The sequence below is a fragment of the Strigops habroptila genome, chromosome 18, assembly GCF_004027225.2.
Source record: "Strigops habroptila isolate Jane chromosome 18, bStrHab1.2.pri, whole genome shotgun sequence".
Classification (NCBI taxonomy): Eukaryota; Metazoa; Chordata; class Aves; order Psittaciformes; family Psittacidae; genus Strigops; species Strigops habroptila.
In genome coordinates, this window is record NC_044294.2 from 3,425,222 (window position 1) to 3,442,929 (window position 17,708).

A 17,708-nucleotide genomic window follows, 5' to 3' on the forward strand; every position below is an offset into this window, starting at 1 on the left:
TTGTCAGAGCACAGGTAGTTCTTTCTGAGAAAGAGGTGTTGTCTTCCTTGCATTTCAAATGCCTCTTTCAAATTCACTGTCCCTTGATCTTTTCTATTTTTTTCCGTCTCTCTGCAGTAGTTTCAGTGATCTGGCAGCTGGGAGCATTCTTATTAGATCTGCATCAATTGCATCCTATAATTAATTACAGAAGGGAAAATGATAGGTTGATTTCTGTGCATCTGCACAGCTACAGGAGTCTGCTATTACCAGCCCAACGTGTTCATTTTAAACACAAGGCCTGTCCTTTTAAAAATGTAAAGCTCCCAGTTGGGAAGCTATTGCTGTTGTTATCTCAGAGTGACTCACCAAGAGGATGTTTCTGGATCGCGCAAGCATCCCAAGAACACTGCAGAACCCATTCTGCTCCCCGGTTGCCTCAGTCACAAGCTGAGAGTGGGGCAGTCTTAGGGACTGGGTGGTTCTGCCAGTGGTAACCAGTACAACCCAGTTAGTTGCATTCCACATGAAAAACAATTCAAAAGCTTTTCTTCCTCTCTCCATTCTTACAGTTTGGTAAGCAAGTGAAATAATGAACAGCGTTGACATGTAAAATATCACTGACATCTGACCCACTGAAATCACAGAATCCCAGCCTGGTTTGTGTTGGAAGGGACCTTAAAGCTCCATCCAGTCCCAACCCCCTGCCACGGGCAGGGACACCTTCCACTACACCAAGTTGCTTAAAGGCAGAATAGTTGACATCCCCCTGAATTACAAGTGCTGGTTTAAACCATTGTCATCTTGAAACTGCAATAGCTAGAGACTTGTTTTGTGTGTATTCATTCATAATTCTTTCTCTGAAATGCCCTTCTGACTTCAGCCTGGCACAAAGTAATCGCTTGCTGCCCTAAAGGCAGCTTCGTGTCAGTTTCTACAGCCCTTTGATAGGAGTGGGGCAAGAAGAATGGGAAGCTCAAAACCAGTCTGCTGTACAAGAAGCTTAATGGGCTGAGGGGGATTTAGAAAGTAATTTAATATGTACAAGGAACGTATGGTGAAGAAATGATTTTTTTTTTTCCCCCCAGCAAGCTATGTATAAAATGAAAATTTCAGACTTTTCTATTAAGAGCTACTTCTTCACCTGTGTCACTAATGGCTTTTTAGGTGAGAGCTACTAAGACACCATTGTGAAATTCCTCCGTATTTGTTTCCCAGTGGTGTTTGATGCTTACAGTTGTGACTTAGACTTTAGGGCAGTGAAAATCAGTGGCATGCCCCTGGCGTGGACCATGTCAGTGTGTACAGCTCTCTAGCAGCTTTTGCTGATAGACACTCATTAGCCAGTTGTCTCTGCTCCAGTAAAGGTTTGGGTTATCTGGGAGGTGGGCTGTGGAAGTGGTCCTGCACCAGCTTTGGTGGGTGGCTCACAACTGGGAGCTGCTGGCTCCTGCATGTGTGATTAGCACTTCCTAGGCAGGGTCAGCTGGAATTGACTTTTCTGTGTCCAGTCTGGCCAGAGAAGAGCTGCACTAGAGTCTAGCTTTGACCTGGCTCTTCCCAGGAACAGCTAGGAGCCACTTTCCTTGGGTTGTCATTAGAGGGAAAGAAGCAAAGATGCTCCCAGCACTGGACCCCTCTCCCTGGCTGGAGAAGAGGCCTGCAAAAACGTCCAGTTGGATAATGTTTGCATGCAGTAGTTAGCAGCAAGAGCCTACTTACTGTACCTTGTTGTAAGGGAGGGCTGCTCGCTGCACTGGATGTGGATGGTGCTGAGCTCCTGCATGCTCCGCAGGCGGGTGGCCGGCACGCTGGAGTTGGGAAGGTGAGTGGTCTTCTTGTTACGGCGAGAGCAGCAGGAGGTGGTCAGGCCGTGGTGACTTGACAAGGAGGGGCTCCGAGAGGAAGGATAGTTCTGCATTGAGCTCTCCATGCAGTTCTGCTCGAACAGTTGCTCATCTATGAACTCGTGGTTCTGACAGGGGAAGAAACAGTGCCATTAATCTCCGCGACACCAGCAGCTTATTTTCAACGGCACCTTTTGCTATGCTGGTGGGATGTGTCAGCCCCTTGGCTGTGTGAGATGTTCTCTGCCTCTCTGCCTGAAAATATTTGCACTAGGCAGGTCTTAAAAAAGAAACGACTCTGCCCTTTCACTCACTGAACCAAGAGAAGATTTTGCTCTCCTGCATCAGTAGGGGAATAAAAGCAGCTGTTGCTGTGACAGAGGCATGATAGCCTATCAGTGCTGCCTTGCTTATGTAGTCTGAGATAGTTAATATTGTGTTCAAATTTCCTTTCATTTCTGTGTCTGGATTCCAGAATTGGCTTCAGAGTCTGCAATACCACATGGTTACGAAACCCAAGATGAGATTCATACTCCTTTTGATTTGTGCCTGGGTCCAGGATTGTATTTTATTTGGATGGCCATCTTGGCATATTACTTAACTGCAGGATGTTGCTTGTATTGGCTGTTGGGTTCAAAGCGTACCTGCAGTTTGTTGGGTGCTATTAGCTGAGTGGAAATAAACATGGCAGGTGAGAGTGGGAAGTGTGGGGGGGAAGGAAATTCAGAAAGCTGAATCTGTAAAGAGCTTTTGTGCTAAGAAATCCTGAAAGAACGAACTCGTATGTGTGTGTATGAACACCCAAGTAGTTCTAGCGAACATACTTTATCCAGTCCCTCTCAGCGTCAGAAAGGATGGGAAACAAAAGCAACCGTGGTGAAGGCAGGCATTGGTGTTCACTGGAACAATAACAACTCACAGGAAACACGAGTACTGGATAGCCAAAAAGAGCCACGTGCACAAACTCCCAAGGACAACACCAGGACCAAGAAAGGAAGCAAACACTCTCCAGACACGTCACAGAGACCATAGAGAAAACAGATTGAATTAAAAAGGAAGTACCTTGATGGTGGAAGTTCGTACAGATAACAGGGGATCATCCACAAGATAGGACAATCCCTATGGGACAACATGCCAACAAAAGATAAAAACACCATTGATTGTCCATACCAGCATTCAGAAGTTTAGTCCCAGCACTGCATCTATAGACTCAGCATTCCAGCTGGCTTGCTCAAGTTTGAATGGGCAACAGCACCTTCTCTTTACCAAACCTTGCCTGAATCAGACCCCTTTGTTCCTTCCTTCTCACACGTAAGCTTTCTAATGTCGTATTTTTGGAAATAAAACAAAATTGGTAACAACTTTATCGCTTTGATCTTTTGGGAGCCGAAGGCAAAGGAGAACAAAGTTTCAGATGCTGATTCACAAGTAGTGAATTGGAATTGTACTGCCATTGGGTCACCAATGGATATGGGTTGTGATCATACTCTGTCAAAACAGAGATGAAAGGTTTGGGCTGAAGGGCTGGATCCAATGCACTTGGCATTTAGAGAAAACATGGCATGTAAATGTCCATACTCAATGTGGGAGTTGGAATGAGTAGAAAACAACTCCTTTTGTTTGAACAAACTCCATCTGTTGGTTAATGGGACAAAGTAGTCTCAGTTATGGCAACTAGAAGTACTTTAGGGTCACTATCATCTGACACACCAGATTTGGGGAGCTGTTCACAGCCACTGGGTTGTAAGGCTGTATGCTAGTGACGACCACAGATACCATGACAATAAACGTGCTTTTAGAATCCTTCTGCGTAGTTTAAGAAAAGGTGAATTGCCCATTGAAACAAGTTTGCAACCATGGTACATTCCTCATTCCATTCCTGCAACTTGGTCACAACATGACTCTTCAGAGTTGAAAAATTCCTTTACTATGATTTGAATTTTGGGAGGAGAACTGTTCAATAGTATTTTAATTGATTATGTGAACTACAGAATTTTCACACAAGCTGATTGAAACTATTTTAATTGATAATTCCAGACCAGAATCTAAACTCGCTGCGTGAATTGATGCAACATCATGGTAAGAACTGCCTGAAAAATGTGGAGGAAAACGCATTAAATACTGTGCAGATTCTCCGTCTAGGGTTTAATTAAAATTCAAAGTATCACTGTTATTGCCATTCTTTGCTGAAAAGAGCAACATTTGGGACATCTTCAACCATGATACTCAAGGAGTAGGTTTGTGTGCTGGAGGCAGTCCAGCCTCGTTAGTGTGGTGGGCTAATGCATCCACAAATGAGGATGTGCTTTGGCTGTGTTACTCCCAGCACATAATGGGCTCATTAGTAATGGAGCAACTCGTGCAGCTCCCAGAGATGTCCACCTGCCCATGCAGAGGTCAGAACTTGTACAAAGTGGGGGCCGTACAAAGGCAGACCTGGAGGCAGCGTTGGCAGCTTCTGCTTCAGCCAATTTGTTAAAGTTTGCAAATGAAATTATTCTTGTAAAATAAGGGTCACAGTAGTAAAGGTTTTAAGCATAAAGCTCTAAACTGAAGAGTCAGATTGTGGAATATCTGCTTGTTATGTGACATCCAAAATTGATAGAAATCAAGGCAAGATGAGGCTTATAAAATGAATTCAGTAGTCATTGATACAGGAAGAACCAGTTCATGGTCCGTGGAATCGTGACCTGTTGAGCTGATTGTGACAAACCAGCTGCACTCAGCAGGTCACTTTGGTAATTAACCAGTCATCTTCCGGTGTATCGCTGAAACCTAAGTGGTGTTATTCCAGCATAAGCCAAACTATGGAAGTGAAGGTGATTTATCTAAAAGAAAGCTCTTGCAAGTCACAAATCAAAAGTACATTTGATGATGGATGCAGATAGAAAAAGGCATGAATATTTCAGGTGCTAACCTCCCTTCATTCTTTCCAGAATGAATCACGGTATAGATAATCATAGAATCATAGAATAGTTAGGGTTGGAAAGGACCTTGAGATCATCTAGTTCCAACCCCCCTGCCATGGGCAGGGACACCTCATAATGTATTCCTTTACTGCAGAACCTTTTATGTAAACCTGGAAGTATAACATGTCTCGAATAAAGATGTAAAATGTTCTAGAGACTTGCAAACAACATCACTTAATAATGAAAAATACAATTCTCACTCCCAACACCTTGTATGATGCAAATAGAAAAGTCCTATTACAGAAACTGCTTGACTGGCTTTGAGATAAATTACCTGCTCTTGTAACCAGAACTGTACTGAGAAAAGATATGTGCAACCTTTAAGCCCATTAAGAGAGTTCATCTGCCATATAAAGGGCTAAAGGTAATTTTTTTTCCAGCCTGTTGGCACTGGTGACCAGGTTGTAGTTTGGAGTCACTGACAGCATCTTCCTCCTTTCAAAGCAGCAGAATTGTCCTTTATTGCTACTTAGCACAAGTGACATATGTGACTGACAGCACAAGACAAATACAGCTCAGTTCTATTTTAGAAACACTGAAGAAATTAAACTTAAGGTACACGGTGTTTATAGGATCTCAACCCCACGCTGAAGAGTTATTTGCATTCAAGTGAACTTGACTGAGCAACTTGCTATTGACTTGGTGCTGGTGCACGTGACTGTGGATTAGCAGATAATCACATCTTGATCCCTTTGCACAGTGATTATTATTACTTTTTAAGAGGACAATGAAACAGAAGTGCATTTAACCCACTGCATCGGGAGCTTGAGTGTCAGCCCCCTCTGGCATAGTTTTAAGGTCTACTGAGTATGTCTGAGGGCCACTTCAGACCACACTGTGTGCACATTTTGCCCATAGGAAGCCTGGACCAGGCACAAAGAGTTAGTAAGATGTAAAAGGATTGTGTTGGTACTTACGGTTGTTTTTTCCAGGCAGTGCAGCAGGTGGTGATGTTGGCTTTCAATTAAGGAGGTGCCTTTATTCATGTGCTGCTCATCTTCGGTGGATCCCTGAAGAGCCAGGAAAAGGGAGAGGAAAACAAAACCCAAACCAGGTGTAAAACCAAGCAAGCAAACAGCACTCCCAGCATTAGCTTTCACAGGGGTAATGATCACAGTGTCAGTGGTGCAGCTTTCAGGTTTTGCTCATGACTCTCAGGAGGTTATCTTTTCTTCCTCAATGATCTGGCTTGTAAACTCAGGTGAGAAACTCAGCTTTGATTCAAACCCAGGGTGTTTCTAGCCACTTTGTAGCTGAGGAGGAAACCTGGGAAGCGCTGTTGATAAACCATCTCAAGGCTCAGGAACCAGAAAGTAAAGGAAAAAAAGAAAACCCCAACAAAAAGAACCCGTGCCGTTTGATTTTTTCCAAAAAACATTAAAGCTTTTAAGCTTGACATGACCTTTGAATGCCAACAGATGTACCCTGATCTCTTGTCTCTGTTAGGAGGCAAAACACAAGCTGTCTTGCTTTCCCTGAGCTGAAAGCCTGGCTCTGCTTGACCTTCAGGGCTGCACAGCGCTGGCCCTGTTGGAACTTGCGTGTGTTATCTCCAAAGCCTCCTGTGTCACAGCTGCATGCCAGATCCAAAATGTGGACCTGAACTTCATGTTTTAGACTTTGTAATGCTGTTTCTAGAGACAGGACCCCTGGCTCTGTCTTTCCTCTTCATGGACATCACCAGTTGTTTTCCATGCTTTGTACCTGCAGTGCGTAAAAGGCGGCTGCCCTTTGCCTGCCTCAGTGTATATGGTTGTTGGTGGGGAGTTTGTAGCAGGTCCTGTGGACTGGGTTTGGTGCAAACTGAAGGTGTGTAACCCCTCCTGTGGCCAAGCCCTCTGAAAAGGCAGGGAGAAGGGAGGAACAGGCAGATGCTATGTATGTTAGAGTTATATATATAAAAATTATCCTCTTTAAGCATACTTCAAATTAGGAAGCATTGTGCAGCAGTAGCAAAGGGTTTATCTTCACATGAAATGTGGCAGTAGTTCCCTGGAGAAAGAAGGTCCCATCTTCATTAGTTTCTTATGGATTGAGGCTTTTGCTCAGTAGGATGGCTTACTGTGATTTCTGTTTGAGGAACACAGTGCCCAAGAGTCCTGCAAACTGACTGGGAACCCTTTGTGCATCACTTAGCACAAAACCAGAACAAGACAAGCTGTATGAAGACCTCACAATCCAGGTACTTGACTTCTTGTACAGCAACATGTGTACAAGTGGGGGCCAGCTTTCCCCTATTTCCCTTGTGTCCTCAAACTGCTGAAACATGGGTAACAAATTCGTAAGCTAATTCAGAGAGTAGGGTGTGCTTAGAGTCAAGCAGCCAGCTTGGGTCACCTGGGAAGGGATTGGGTACAGCTGAGAGTATTTAGGTTGAAAAGCTATTAAAAGGAGTGGTGTCTCCTAGGAACTGGTTTTGGCATTTCTGTTTATGGATTCTGCCTTGGAAAGACTTATTGGGGTGCTTTTGCTGGTCTGTTCTTGGCTTCAACATCAGGTATGTGTCTATATGGTGATTTGGGGAAGAGACTGCTCAGATTGTGGTGTTATTAGTGGTTAGGACAAGCTACAGATCTTAAATCAATCTCTGGGCTTTTGTTAAGTTGAGGGATGTGAGCTGCTCGAAACAGCTGAAATAAAAATGGATAAGAGGTTAGGAGTTTGAGTTCAGTGTGTGTGTAATGTTTAGCTTATGCAGAAAGTGTGGCATCAAACATCCATCAACACAGCAATAAGCCAATTAAGTCAACTTGGGAGTGGGGGAAGAAATCCAGTACTCTGTATTACTCTCTCTTTTGTTTCCACACTCTATCAGTGAATGAGATGCTTACATTTCTCACAATATAACGTGTCACCCTGTGATCTGATGATCAGATACACCTCAGAAATGGAAGGCAAAGAAGCAGTTGGGGTTGTTCATGTGCTAATGGAGAGCCAGGATAATTTTTCTCACTTTCTCTGGTCTGTGGTGGCAGATTTAAGACCTGGGGTTTGAAGGATGTTCTCTCACTACTAATACTTAAGCTCCTGATCTTGAAATTCAGTGTGATCTTTTTCTTCCTTTTTTTTTTTTAATCTGTGTCTTCGATGACTTGCATTTTCAAAGATAATTGCGTGCATTAAAAGGGCAATTAGGTGTTGCAAGATGTTTCCCTGTGCTCCATAAAGGAGGGGTGCCTGGTGTCTTTTGTAGTGCCTAAATCTGAAAGTCAAAATGGATGTGCATGGCTGGAATCTCTGCTTAGACACTAAACAACAGTATCTTACTGCTCAAGAGAGAAAATGGGTGAGATGGGAGACACAGCAGAGCATCTTGGTAGAAGTGCCGAGACATAGACTGTTGCTCTCAAGGGGGTTAAATTCATCTATGCTTAAAGCATTGCTCTTAAATATGCCCTTGTGTCCTGGTGATTCACTGCAAATGCATGTTCTGGATGCCATTTCCAGGCTGGTTCTGTGATCCTTAAGTGAAGGAATAACTCTGCCTCTGCCAGATGCCAAAACACAGCTGAAGTGGTACGTTAAGGAAGCTGACTGACTGTACACAGAATTAATAGATTCCTATGAGAATGCTTCTTAAGCAGGTTATGGATTTGTTGTTGTTGTTGTTTTGGAAGATGAGTATTCCCAGAAGTATTTTTAGAAGTGGCCTAAACAAAAAATCAGTTTCATTTTTCTTATTAACAGTCCTATTGGTGAGTTAATGCACCCACAGGTCCTGCTCATACCCTGCTGACATTACTGATTCCATAGTGGAGGAATTCCCATGGAGGTCCTTGCAAGCCCTAAAGCAGATATAAGGCTGCACTAAAACACTTGAAAAGGAGAGAGAGAAAGAGCACATGTTGCAAACAGCATCTTTTTATGAGGATTTGCTTGAGAGGAGATCTAAATGGAATCTGAAAGCAAAGATAGAGCTTCCGTACCTCTGGCAGAAGACCTAAGCCAATTGTTAAATTTTGGCAGCACAGCTTTAGTCTCTCCTGCTGCCTTCCATCACAAGGCTTAGCTTGCTACTGATGGGAATGGATCAAGGGATGGCAGTGCCCAGGAATAAAGTGTAGGATCAGTGACTATGAGTTGCACCTTGTCTTCCTTTTGCTTTTTCTTCAGTCAGCTCAATGTTTTCAGAAACAAAGAGTATGCAACCACTGAGAACATGTAAATTGAGAATGAGATCTACAGAACTGCTGCCCTGGGACAGTGATAGTGCCAACATCACAGAAATGCTTGGATTTTGATAGTACTGTTGAGGAATGTGTACCTATAGAGATTGCATCAATGGTACCTACATTACTGCAGGCAAACAAAATCTGTGTCTTCATTAGAAGAGTCTGGCTGTAATGAAAAAGCTGGTGGGGGGGGAGGAGATGATTTGCTTTATGAGCTGGGATGCCAGTTTTGCAAGGATCTGATGCCAGCTACCATTCAGTTTGTTCTTGGAAGACATTCAGTGAACTGCTGGTTGCTTGGAGGGAGACTGAAACACATTGTAGTGTCAGTTCTGAAATCCAAACTACTTCCACTTTTCCTCTTCTATTTAGTGCTTCGGCATGCAAAATTGGGCGCTGGTGAACTGAGATGAACTGGTTCAGTGGTTCCACTCACCATTCCCACGAGAATGGCTATAACCCTTATCTATGGCTAAGCAGATTCTGCTTGTGAAAAGGCCCAAGACCTCTCAACCTACTGTTCTTTGGATATAAACTGCCTAGCATTTTAGCTAAAAGGGAATTTCAGCTAGCTGTACAAGGAGATTAACGCTAAGATGATATGTAGGCTGCTGCTATGGGAAGAAGCTCACCATCCCTTGAGCACTTCTGACATAAAGCCCACTAAAAATCTCTCTAAATGAGAAGAAAACTGTCTGAGTACTCCTGTCTAGGTGGCAAATGCAAAATGCCACAAATCCACATGTTTCTGAAGCAGGAGTCTGTGCTAGGAGCAGAACTCCTTCCTGCTGCTGTCTTTGGATGAATCCTTTTCGTTTTTCTTTATTTTGATACAAGGCTCCAGGCTGAAGACATGCTGTTCTCTTAAAAGATGGTGTCAGTGTATTCATTCTGGTGCTAATGAAAGGACATCCTGGCATATGTTCCAGACTCTTGGGCAGTCCTTATTTCCCAGTTTGTTAGTTTGACTGCAGAGCCACAGCCAAGACACGTTCTGGGGCAGTTGTTTCCTTGGGTGAACCCTCAAGGTGTGTCAGACTGCAGGGCTCCTGTAAACCAGTTCTACATTGATCACAGTACTGTGGGATTGCTACTAATGAAAGTGATAATATCTACTCCCGGCCATGTAGTAATTGCAGTTGGAATTACTGCTGGGTGACAAACCAGCCCTATGGCAGCTTGGCCATGTGAAGTCCATTACAGTTAGCATGAGTCCTGGGCAAGCTATCAAAATGGGATGTGTACCTGACTGATGACGCAGTTTGATACTAATCTGATGGATATGCACAGTATGTAGATAATATTTTTGGTCACTAATATAGCGACTGCAGAAGTCACACTCCATATTTTTTTACAGCTTAAAAAATTTGGCTGGCTAAACTGCTGTCATTCATATCTTGTGCTCTTTAAGAATAGTTTGTTCTCCTGCCATAAAATGAAAGGACATAAAATCTTGCCTCGTGGAGTTAAAATGGTCACATGTACCTTTACAACAAAGGATGTTCTGTAAGTAACTAATACCTGTGGATGGAGAGACAGGTCTTGGTTCTTGATGCAGGTATGCACCTTCTCCTCAGGTAGTTGTGCAGGTGCCAGGCATGGCTTTAGCATGTTTTAGTGAATTACATTCCTGTGTGTCACACAGGTGGATGGTAATTTTTCCTTCCCCATACCCTTTGCTTTTGACGCTTTCTACAGGAAGTGCCTTTTCTTACAAAATATTGTACACAACGTTCAGTGCTTTTCAAAGTCAGATTTGTGGCTCTCACTGGGCTGTGAGGGGGTCATGTCAGCATTTAGAGCTATAAGCCCACCAGATATAAGCACCCAGAAAAGCTTGGGAAAGCGCCTGTTCTAGGTGCTACTATATGTATCTAAGTTTAGCTATTAATGGGTAAAAAGTCCTCTAGAACCTCTTTAGAAATGTTTTTGTTTTCCTTCCTGTGTCTCCAGTAGCTTTGTAGCCAGCAAAATGACCCTTCTTCCACTGGCAAGTACCAGGAAATGAACCCATTCAGCCAAATATTTCTCTCAACCTCATGCATTTTGGACTTGAGCATCGGTGCGTCAGCTGCTCCTCCCTGAGCGGTCTTGGCAGGGAGCTTTGGTTGACAAGAGAAGTGAGGAGATTCTTGTTGGGATGACAGGCTGGAAGATCAAGTGCAAACTGAGTGTCCCTGCGAAGCTCTTCTGGCATTTTTAAAAACTAGAAATCAAAACTAAATTTATAGTCAAATTTTTGCATGTTCCTGGGTAATGGAATAGCAGAATCTCAGCTGAGCTGTCATCCCGTCCCGAGCCTTTCCTTCCTGGGGAGAAGGCTCTGGACGAGGTGTGACCAGTCTTCCTGGTTGCTTCTTGGTAAAGAAACGTTTCTTGAACTGCTCAACAGCAACATATGGTTCAAGAAACAGATTTTCTGAGTGTTGCTGCCATTTGCAGAGCAGGAGACAACGTGAGATGTGTAGTCAGAAGGATCAAACTTGTTTTGGAGGGGAGAAAAGAAACTGCTCTGGGCATCCTACCTTCCAAGTCTGTACTTCATGTGAAGTGCTTTTTTAGAGTCAGTTTAAAAACTCTTTCAGTTGTAAATGGCAAGGTTCCTCTGCCTTAGTCTGCACTGAGGAGCATCCTACATGCAAAACGTGGTGCTGCCCTATTCCCCTCTGTGTGCTGCACCTACTGAGCTGGGGTAGGAGTGGGCTCAGGTCCTAGTGAGCAGCTTTCACCAGGAGTTGAAAACCCTTTGATTTTACAAACGCAAGGGGAAAATAGTGTACATTTGAAGGATGAGGCCCCAAGTAAGGATGCGTGAACAAGGGCTGGGCAGCTCTGATGGCTTCATTACACACTCTTTGTCTCGCTCTTTGCTCCCCACGTGCACAAAAGGCTGATTTATTTGAAATTAAATCCATGAGATGTGCTAATACCTGTTCTGGTGTGGATCAGGCTTAATGTAATAACCTCCTCTCATTTTCACTGGTTCTGCTGAGCACTCTGATGTACTTAGAACTTTTCTTCTCATGAATAGCTACTATTAGCCTCCAGAGGCCTTTCTGTTAAAAATAAACCCACCGCCAAACTGCCTGGAAGAAGAACTAGGGAATATTTTGCTGTTGGGCATGATCAGATAGTCCATAGTAGAGAGAGACTCTTGAAAATAACTAACTGTATGTTGGAAGAGAGTGGATAGTTATAGTATAGGCAGACCCTGGGCTGTATAAATCGGCTCGATCACACAGAGGGATTTGAGGGAACTGTGAACGTGGCACTTGCTGGAAGGCCAGATCCTTCCCTGTCTCCAGGAGGAGCCCAGGAAGCTGCTTCCTCCCATCCCATCTTGCAGCTGGATTCCAGCTCTGCCTCCACACAGCACATACAGCACACGAGAGCGTCACAGAAGCACAGCGCCATTCCTTGTGGGAGGCTGCCACGCTGGATAATGAGCACTTAGATGGCAACGGAGAGAGAAAGGGAGGGAGCCCAGGGAGAGGAATGGGAATAGGGAACTTCTCAAGCTCTGTGAAAGGAAGCAGTGGCTCTGCACGTACCGTCAGCTCCAGGGCTTCGTTGAGGAGGCCGTTGCGCTTGCTGTGAAGGTAGGCATTGGAGCTGCCGGTCTTGGCCACTCGAATCCTTGCGAGCCGGGCTTTCTGTGGAGAGGAAACAAGCTGAAGTTAGAGCCTGGAACACCGAGTGACTGGTGCTGTGATGGCAATACCAGGAGGAAGGAAAATTCAGGTTCTTGCTCTACCTGGAAAAGCCTGGGGGTGAAATACAAGGGGTGCACAGCCAGGACAAGGTGCTGTGGGGAACAGCTCTGTCTCCAGGAGTCAGATGAGTATATCTGGCTGAAATGCATAATCTGCCACAGAGTGTTAACAACCCTTCCAGAGACAAGAAATGGAGTCCTGCAGATTTGTTTATCCTTTCAAAAGTTAATAGTCTTTTAAAAGACTATTTTTTCTTTTAACTTTTAATAAAAAGTTGATAGTTTTTTTGGGGGTGAGATGCACATTGACTAGTGACACTTATCTTGGACATATTCCTGGTGTGTGGTGAGGCGCTGGCACAGGGTGCCCAGAGAAGCTGTGGCTGCCCCATCCCTGGCAGTGTTCAAGGCCAGGTTGGACACAGGGGCTTGGAGCAACCTGCTCTAGTGGAAGGTGTCCCTGTCCGTGGCAGGGGTTGGAACTGGAAGAGCTTTAAGGTCCCTTCAACACAAACCAGTCTGGGATTCTGTGATTCAATTCTTCTTATTTGTCCCTGACCTTCTTGACTTCCAAGGGGCCGAGTTAGATGATATAAAGCAGTCCAGAATAAAGCAAACAAGAAAAACCAGTAAGTCCCTCTTCCTTTTTGATCACACAGTTGTTAGCGTTGCAGTTTTTCTTTTAAAAGCAGTTGGTGCCTGCTTCTCTGTCAAGTGCTGATTTGCCTTTTTCTTTTCTACTATTAATTTATGACTCAAACACCATTAAAAGTAAATACATGAAATAGCTGTGGCTATTAAAAAATAATTATATTGTGCTGTAGTTTAAAATGCTGCATAATCTTTTAAATAACATGGAACTCGTGATTTTCCTTTCTAATTAGAGGTGCTAATGGGTATACACTGTAGGAAGAGTAAAGCCAAGAGGCAAATATCTGCAGTGGGTCCAGAGAGTGTAATAATTCCAGGAGCTCTATTACTGTACACGTGTGAGTGATTCTGGCCCTCAATATTTGAAAGATTTGTTTAACCTTAAGAGCTTCCGCTTAAGCAGACAGTTTCTCAGCACAGACACATACAGGATCCCAGTTTGCAGCTTTAATTGGGTGACGCAGAGCATGACCAGTCTGAAAAATACGTCTTCCTTCGACACCCAAAATGGGGCATCCAAAATTGACTTTCTTTTCTATACTTCACCTAGATTTCATTGTCCCATTTTATCGTTGAGACTCCAAGGCAGGATATGAGAGTGAAATCTCTGGTGAAGCTTTGCTCTGCACTGGCGCCGAGGTATCTCACAGGGCTCTCTTCAAAAGGAATATGAGGCGTATTGGCAACGCTGAGGATACAACAGGACAATGAAACTGAAGCTTCAGTTTTTCTGAAGACTTTCCCAACTGGTGTGTTGCTCTAGGCCCCAGATAAGACGGGGCTGAGACTGTCCTCTGGAACAAAAACCTCAGAGACTACTACTTATTGAGTAGTATGAGTTAGTAGTATGAGTTATGAGTTAGGGGGAGAGAGCAGGGGATAAGGGACTGATGATATTCCATGCATTGCCTCTCTGTTCCTATTAATTACATTTCCATTAAATTACTACTTTTATTTGCAAGTATATGCCTTTGTGTTTCTGTTCCTTACTTTATGCAATGATCTCTCTTCTGTAATCAGGACTGGGTATTAGATTCAGTGATGGTCTTTACAATGAGGCTCTGATGGCAACCACAGAAGGCTTCCAGTTTTTTCTGTGCTGGATGAAGTATCAGCTCCTTTGCTGAAGAAATTGCTAGAGTCCCTGACTTCTCACCTACAGCAGGAAAGGTTTCATCCTCATCGTCAGTTCAGTCGATTGTTAAAGTGGATTCAGTCTCAGGCTTTTGCAATGAACATTATTCCCTCTGCCTCCAGGCTAGCAGGGGATCAAATATTAATAGCTGTACTCCATGTGGACTGAAGATGGTTCGTTTCTGAGGTCTGTTCTCTTTTCTTCTTTGAAACAGGGCCACTATCTAAATAATTAAGCCCCATGGCTTTTGGAGTTTAGAACAGACATTGTTATTTTCACAAATGTCACTGGGGCAGGCCAGAAGTGAATCCTATTCTCCTTCCACAAAAGATTGTCTGGGCTAGTCACATGGCTTAACTCTGTGCCCCATTGTGATTAAATTTGGTACATATCTTGATTAACTCAGATAGAGAAGTTAATTAAAATTGGTGCTTAAAATTGGTTTGGCCCTCCAGACAGCTTCCATCAGATTGGAAACAACTCTCAAACTAGAGTTCGTGTTTTTATGGGAAAGTCTGTGTGTAAATGTGTGTTATTTGGAAGGCATAGCCATTGAGTGCAACAAGCTTTAGGTGATACTTAGGTACCTGTTGTATGTTTATGTGGGACGCAGTACTGGCAGTAATGAACGACTCCAGAGCAGCAAAGTGCTCCCCTCAGACATCTGCAGCGGGTTTGATGCTGCTTTATGTGACAGAGCAAAGTGGACTGAGGACATCAAGGGCACCTGGCAGCAGTGTAAGACTTGGTACAGTGTGGAAGCAGGAAAAGCTGCCTGTTCCAGAGGAGGCTTCTGATACCTGTTGGAATGCATCAGTCTGGACTTGGCTGCAGGCAGAGCTATGCTTTGGCAGATCGGATGAGGGGTAAATTACAGAGGCAAAAGCCTTGAACTCAGGACTTGCCATGAAAGCGTTGGAGCAGCAGGATTTTGCAGGTAACCATACTATGTACTGTTACATATATCGCTGCCAGAAGCCCAGAGAATTAGGCTGATGTGGTCTTCCAAATTCTGCCAGTGACACATGTGATATGCTGCTGTCATCCTTGTCCTGCAGAGCTCAGTACTCCTGGTCTGCAGGACAGAAGACGGACGAGTGGAGGACCATGCTTTCCTGGCCATCTGCTGCAAATGCCTTTCGAGGGGGGATATCTGTGATATCTGTCTTCTGCATCTCATCCCACAAATGTGACAGACTAAAGGTCATTAGTGCCAGGCCTGAGATCACTGTTACTGAATATAACCCCTGCACAGAGAGTCTAAAAAAGGAAAAGAAACCGGCACATTGTGTCTGCATGTGGAGTGGTGAGAGGAGTTGCTAGGAAACCACAGGATCTCAAAATGCATATGACCTAATCTGGAAGATAATTTATATGATGAAAATAATAATACTAATGACAGCCACTTACAGGTTAGAATGATTAATTTGGTAATCTTGGATCCCACGTGTTTCTGAGGCAGAATGGAAGGCAGGTCTCAGTAACTTCTAGCTCCTTACTGCTTAAGAATCAGAATAAGCAGGAGGGTCAGTGAAGCCCTGTCCACGTGGAATGCTGAAGTCCAACAGGGAGGATGGTGTAAGTGGCTGTCAGCATCCTGCACTTCTAAATTTCCCAAAGGGACAGACAGAGGAGAAAGAAGACCCTGTCTTCATCTTTTAGCTGCTTTTGAGAAGTACAAGGAGCTGGCTGGGAAAAATGCTTACCAGATGGCAGGCCCAGGAAACAGCTAATTATTATTTATTAATGATTTTCATCTAGTTCTTATGGAGATAATGTTCACTCTTGATTTATGTGGTGTAATAAACTACTAAGTTACAACCTATGACATAATTTCATATTTGCCAGACATCTTCAGCTTTCTGGATCTTTTGTACTTGAGCGAGGAGATGAGCGGAGTATACGTATGTCAGGTACTACATGTATGGGTCCTATGTCCGCTCCTGCTCCCTCCTTGGACTGGAGCCATTATTAGCATTATCCATCACAGAATGGTTGAGGTTGAAAGGGACCTTCAGAGGTTATCTGGTCCAACGCCCCTGCTCAAGCAGGACCACCTAGACCCAGTTGCCCAGGGCTGTGTCCAGGTGGCTTCTGAATATCTCCAAGGATGAAAACACCACAACCTCCCTGGGCAGCCTGTGCCAGGGCTCGGTCACCCTCACACTGAAAACTTGTTTCCTGATGTTCAGATGGAGCCTCCTGTGGTTCAGTTTGTGCCCATCACCTCTGGTCCTGTCACTGGGCAGCACTGAAAGGCACCTGGCCCCATCCTCTTTGCACCCTCCCTTCAGGTATTTATATACATTAATAAGATCTCTTTGAGCCTTCTCTTCTTTAGGCTAGGCTCTGGACTTGAATTCTAGATGGAAAGAATGTGGTGCTTTTAGGATATGGATGAGGTAACAAGCAGATTGTACAGTTAAACAGGAGTTTCTGCAGATTTAACAACAGGGTTTAGAGTATGGAATGACAAAAGTATTTTCTTGTAGTAATCCTAGAATGGTTTGAGTTGAAGGGACCTTAAAGCTCATCCAGTTCCAACCCCCTGCCATGGGCAGGGACACCTTCCACTAGAGCAGGTTGCTCCAAGCCCCGTTCAACCTGGCCTCTGTTCTCACCTTCCTAAAATGATCTTGTCTGTGGTACCTTTGACTAATTTTAGCATAAAATTCAGAAAGGAATTCAGCAAGACTTCAATGTGTACTTCTGAGTGGGAACTCAGTGCACATATGTAACTTGGAAAGGGAAAGGATGAAACCTTCATCTGGTGGAAACCAGCTCAGCTCCCTTGGCCTATTGTGGTAGTTCTTCCTTGCCAAGCAGAAAATGGAAAACTCTTAATTTCTAAAAAAGCATTCAAAAATAATGGAGTGGACAAGATACTAACTGAATCTACTGTCTGTGGAATGCTTTCCTCAGTGTAATTGGGCAACACTCTCATCTGTCCTACTTAGGGCTCTGGGAAGCTGATCTGCCATCTCTAACAAAGCCTGGCAACAGGCTGAGCTGCCAAATTAGGACTCAGGGTTATTACATGTGTTTGAACGCTGAGTGAAATAATGGCTATTTGAAAAGCAAATGGCCCATATAATAAGTGCTGGTTGTTATTCTGCAAGCCATGGTTCCATCTGGCTATTGTAACAGGCAGGCAGCTGAGTTACAGCACTGTTAGAAAAATTCATTTCTGCACATCATCCTTCTGTCATTTTCACCTTTTTTCCCTAAGAAACAGAGTATGCA

At 44.0% G+C, this 17,708-nt stretch overlaps 1 protein-coding gene across 7 annotated transcripts in view; it reads right to left on the reverse strand.

The window, feature by feature from the left end:
- The window catches only part of KCND3 (potassium voltage-gated channel subfamily D member 3), a 130,816-nt gene that overhangs the window by 6,974 nt on the left and 106,134 nt on the right, over positions 1-17,708 (reverse strand). For 3 of the 7 annotated variants that reach the window (XM_030473053.1, XM_030473052.1, XM_030473054.1), the window contains exons 4-7: positions 12,519-12,620; positions 5,713-5,805; positions 2,889-2,945; positions 1,707-1,954 (exon numbers count right to left, since the gene is read on the reverse strand). In XM_030473053.1, the coding sequence (XP_030328913.1) occupies positions 1,707-1,954; positions 2,889-2,945; positions 5,713-5,805; positions 12,519-12,620 (500 nt within the window). Of the gene's footprint in view, positions 1-1,701; positions 1,955-2,888; positions 2,946-5,712; positions 5,806-12,518; positions 12,621-17,708 lie in introns of all 7 variants that reach the window. The other 4 variants (XM_032920342.1, XM_030473059.1, XM_030473056.1 and 1 more) reach the window with 3 other exon arrangements.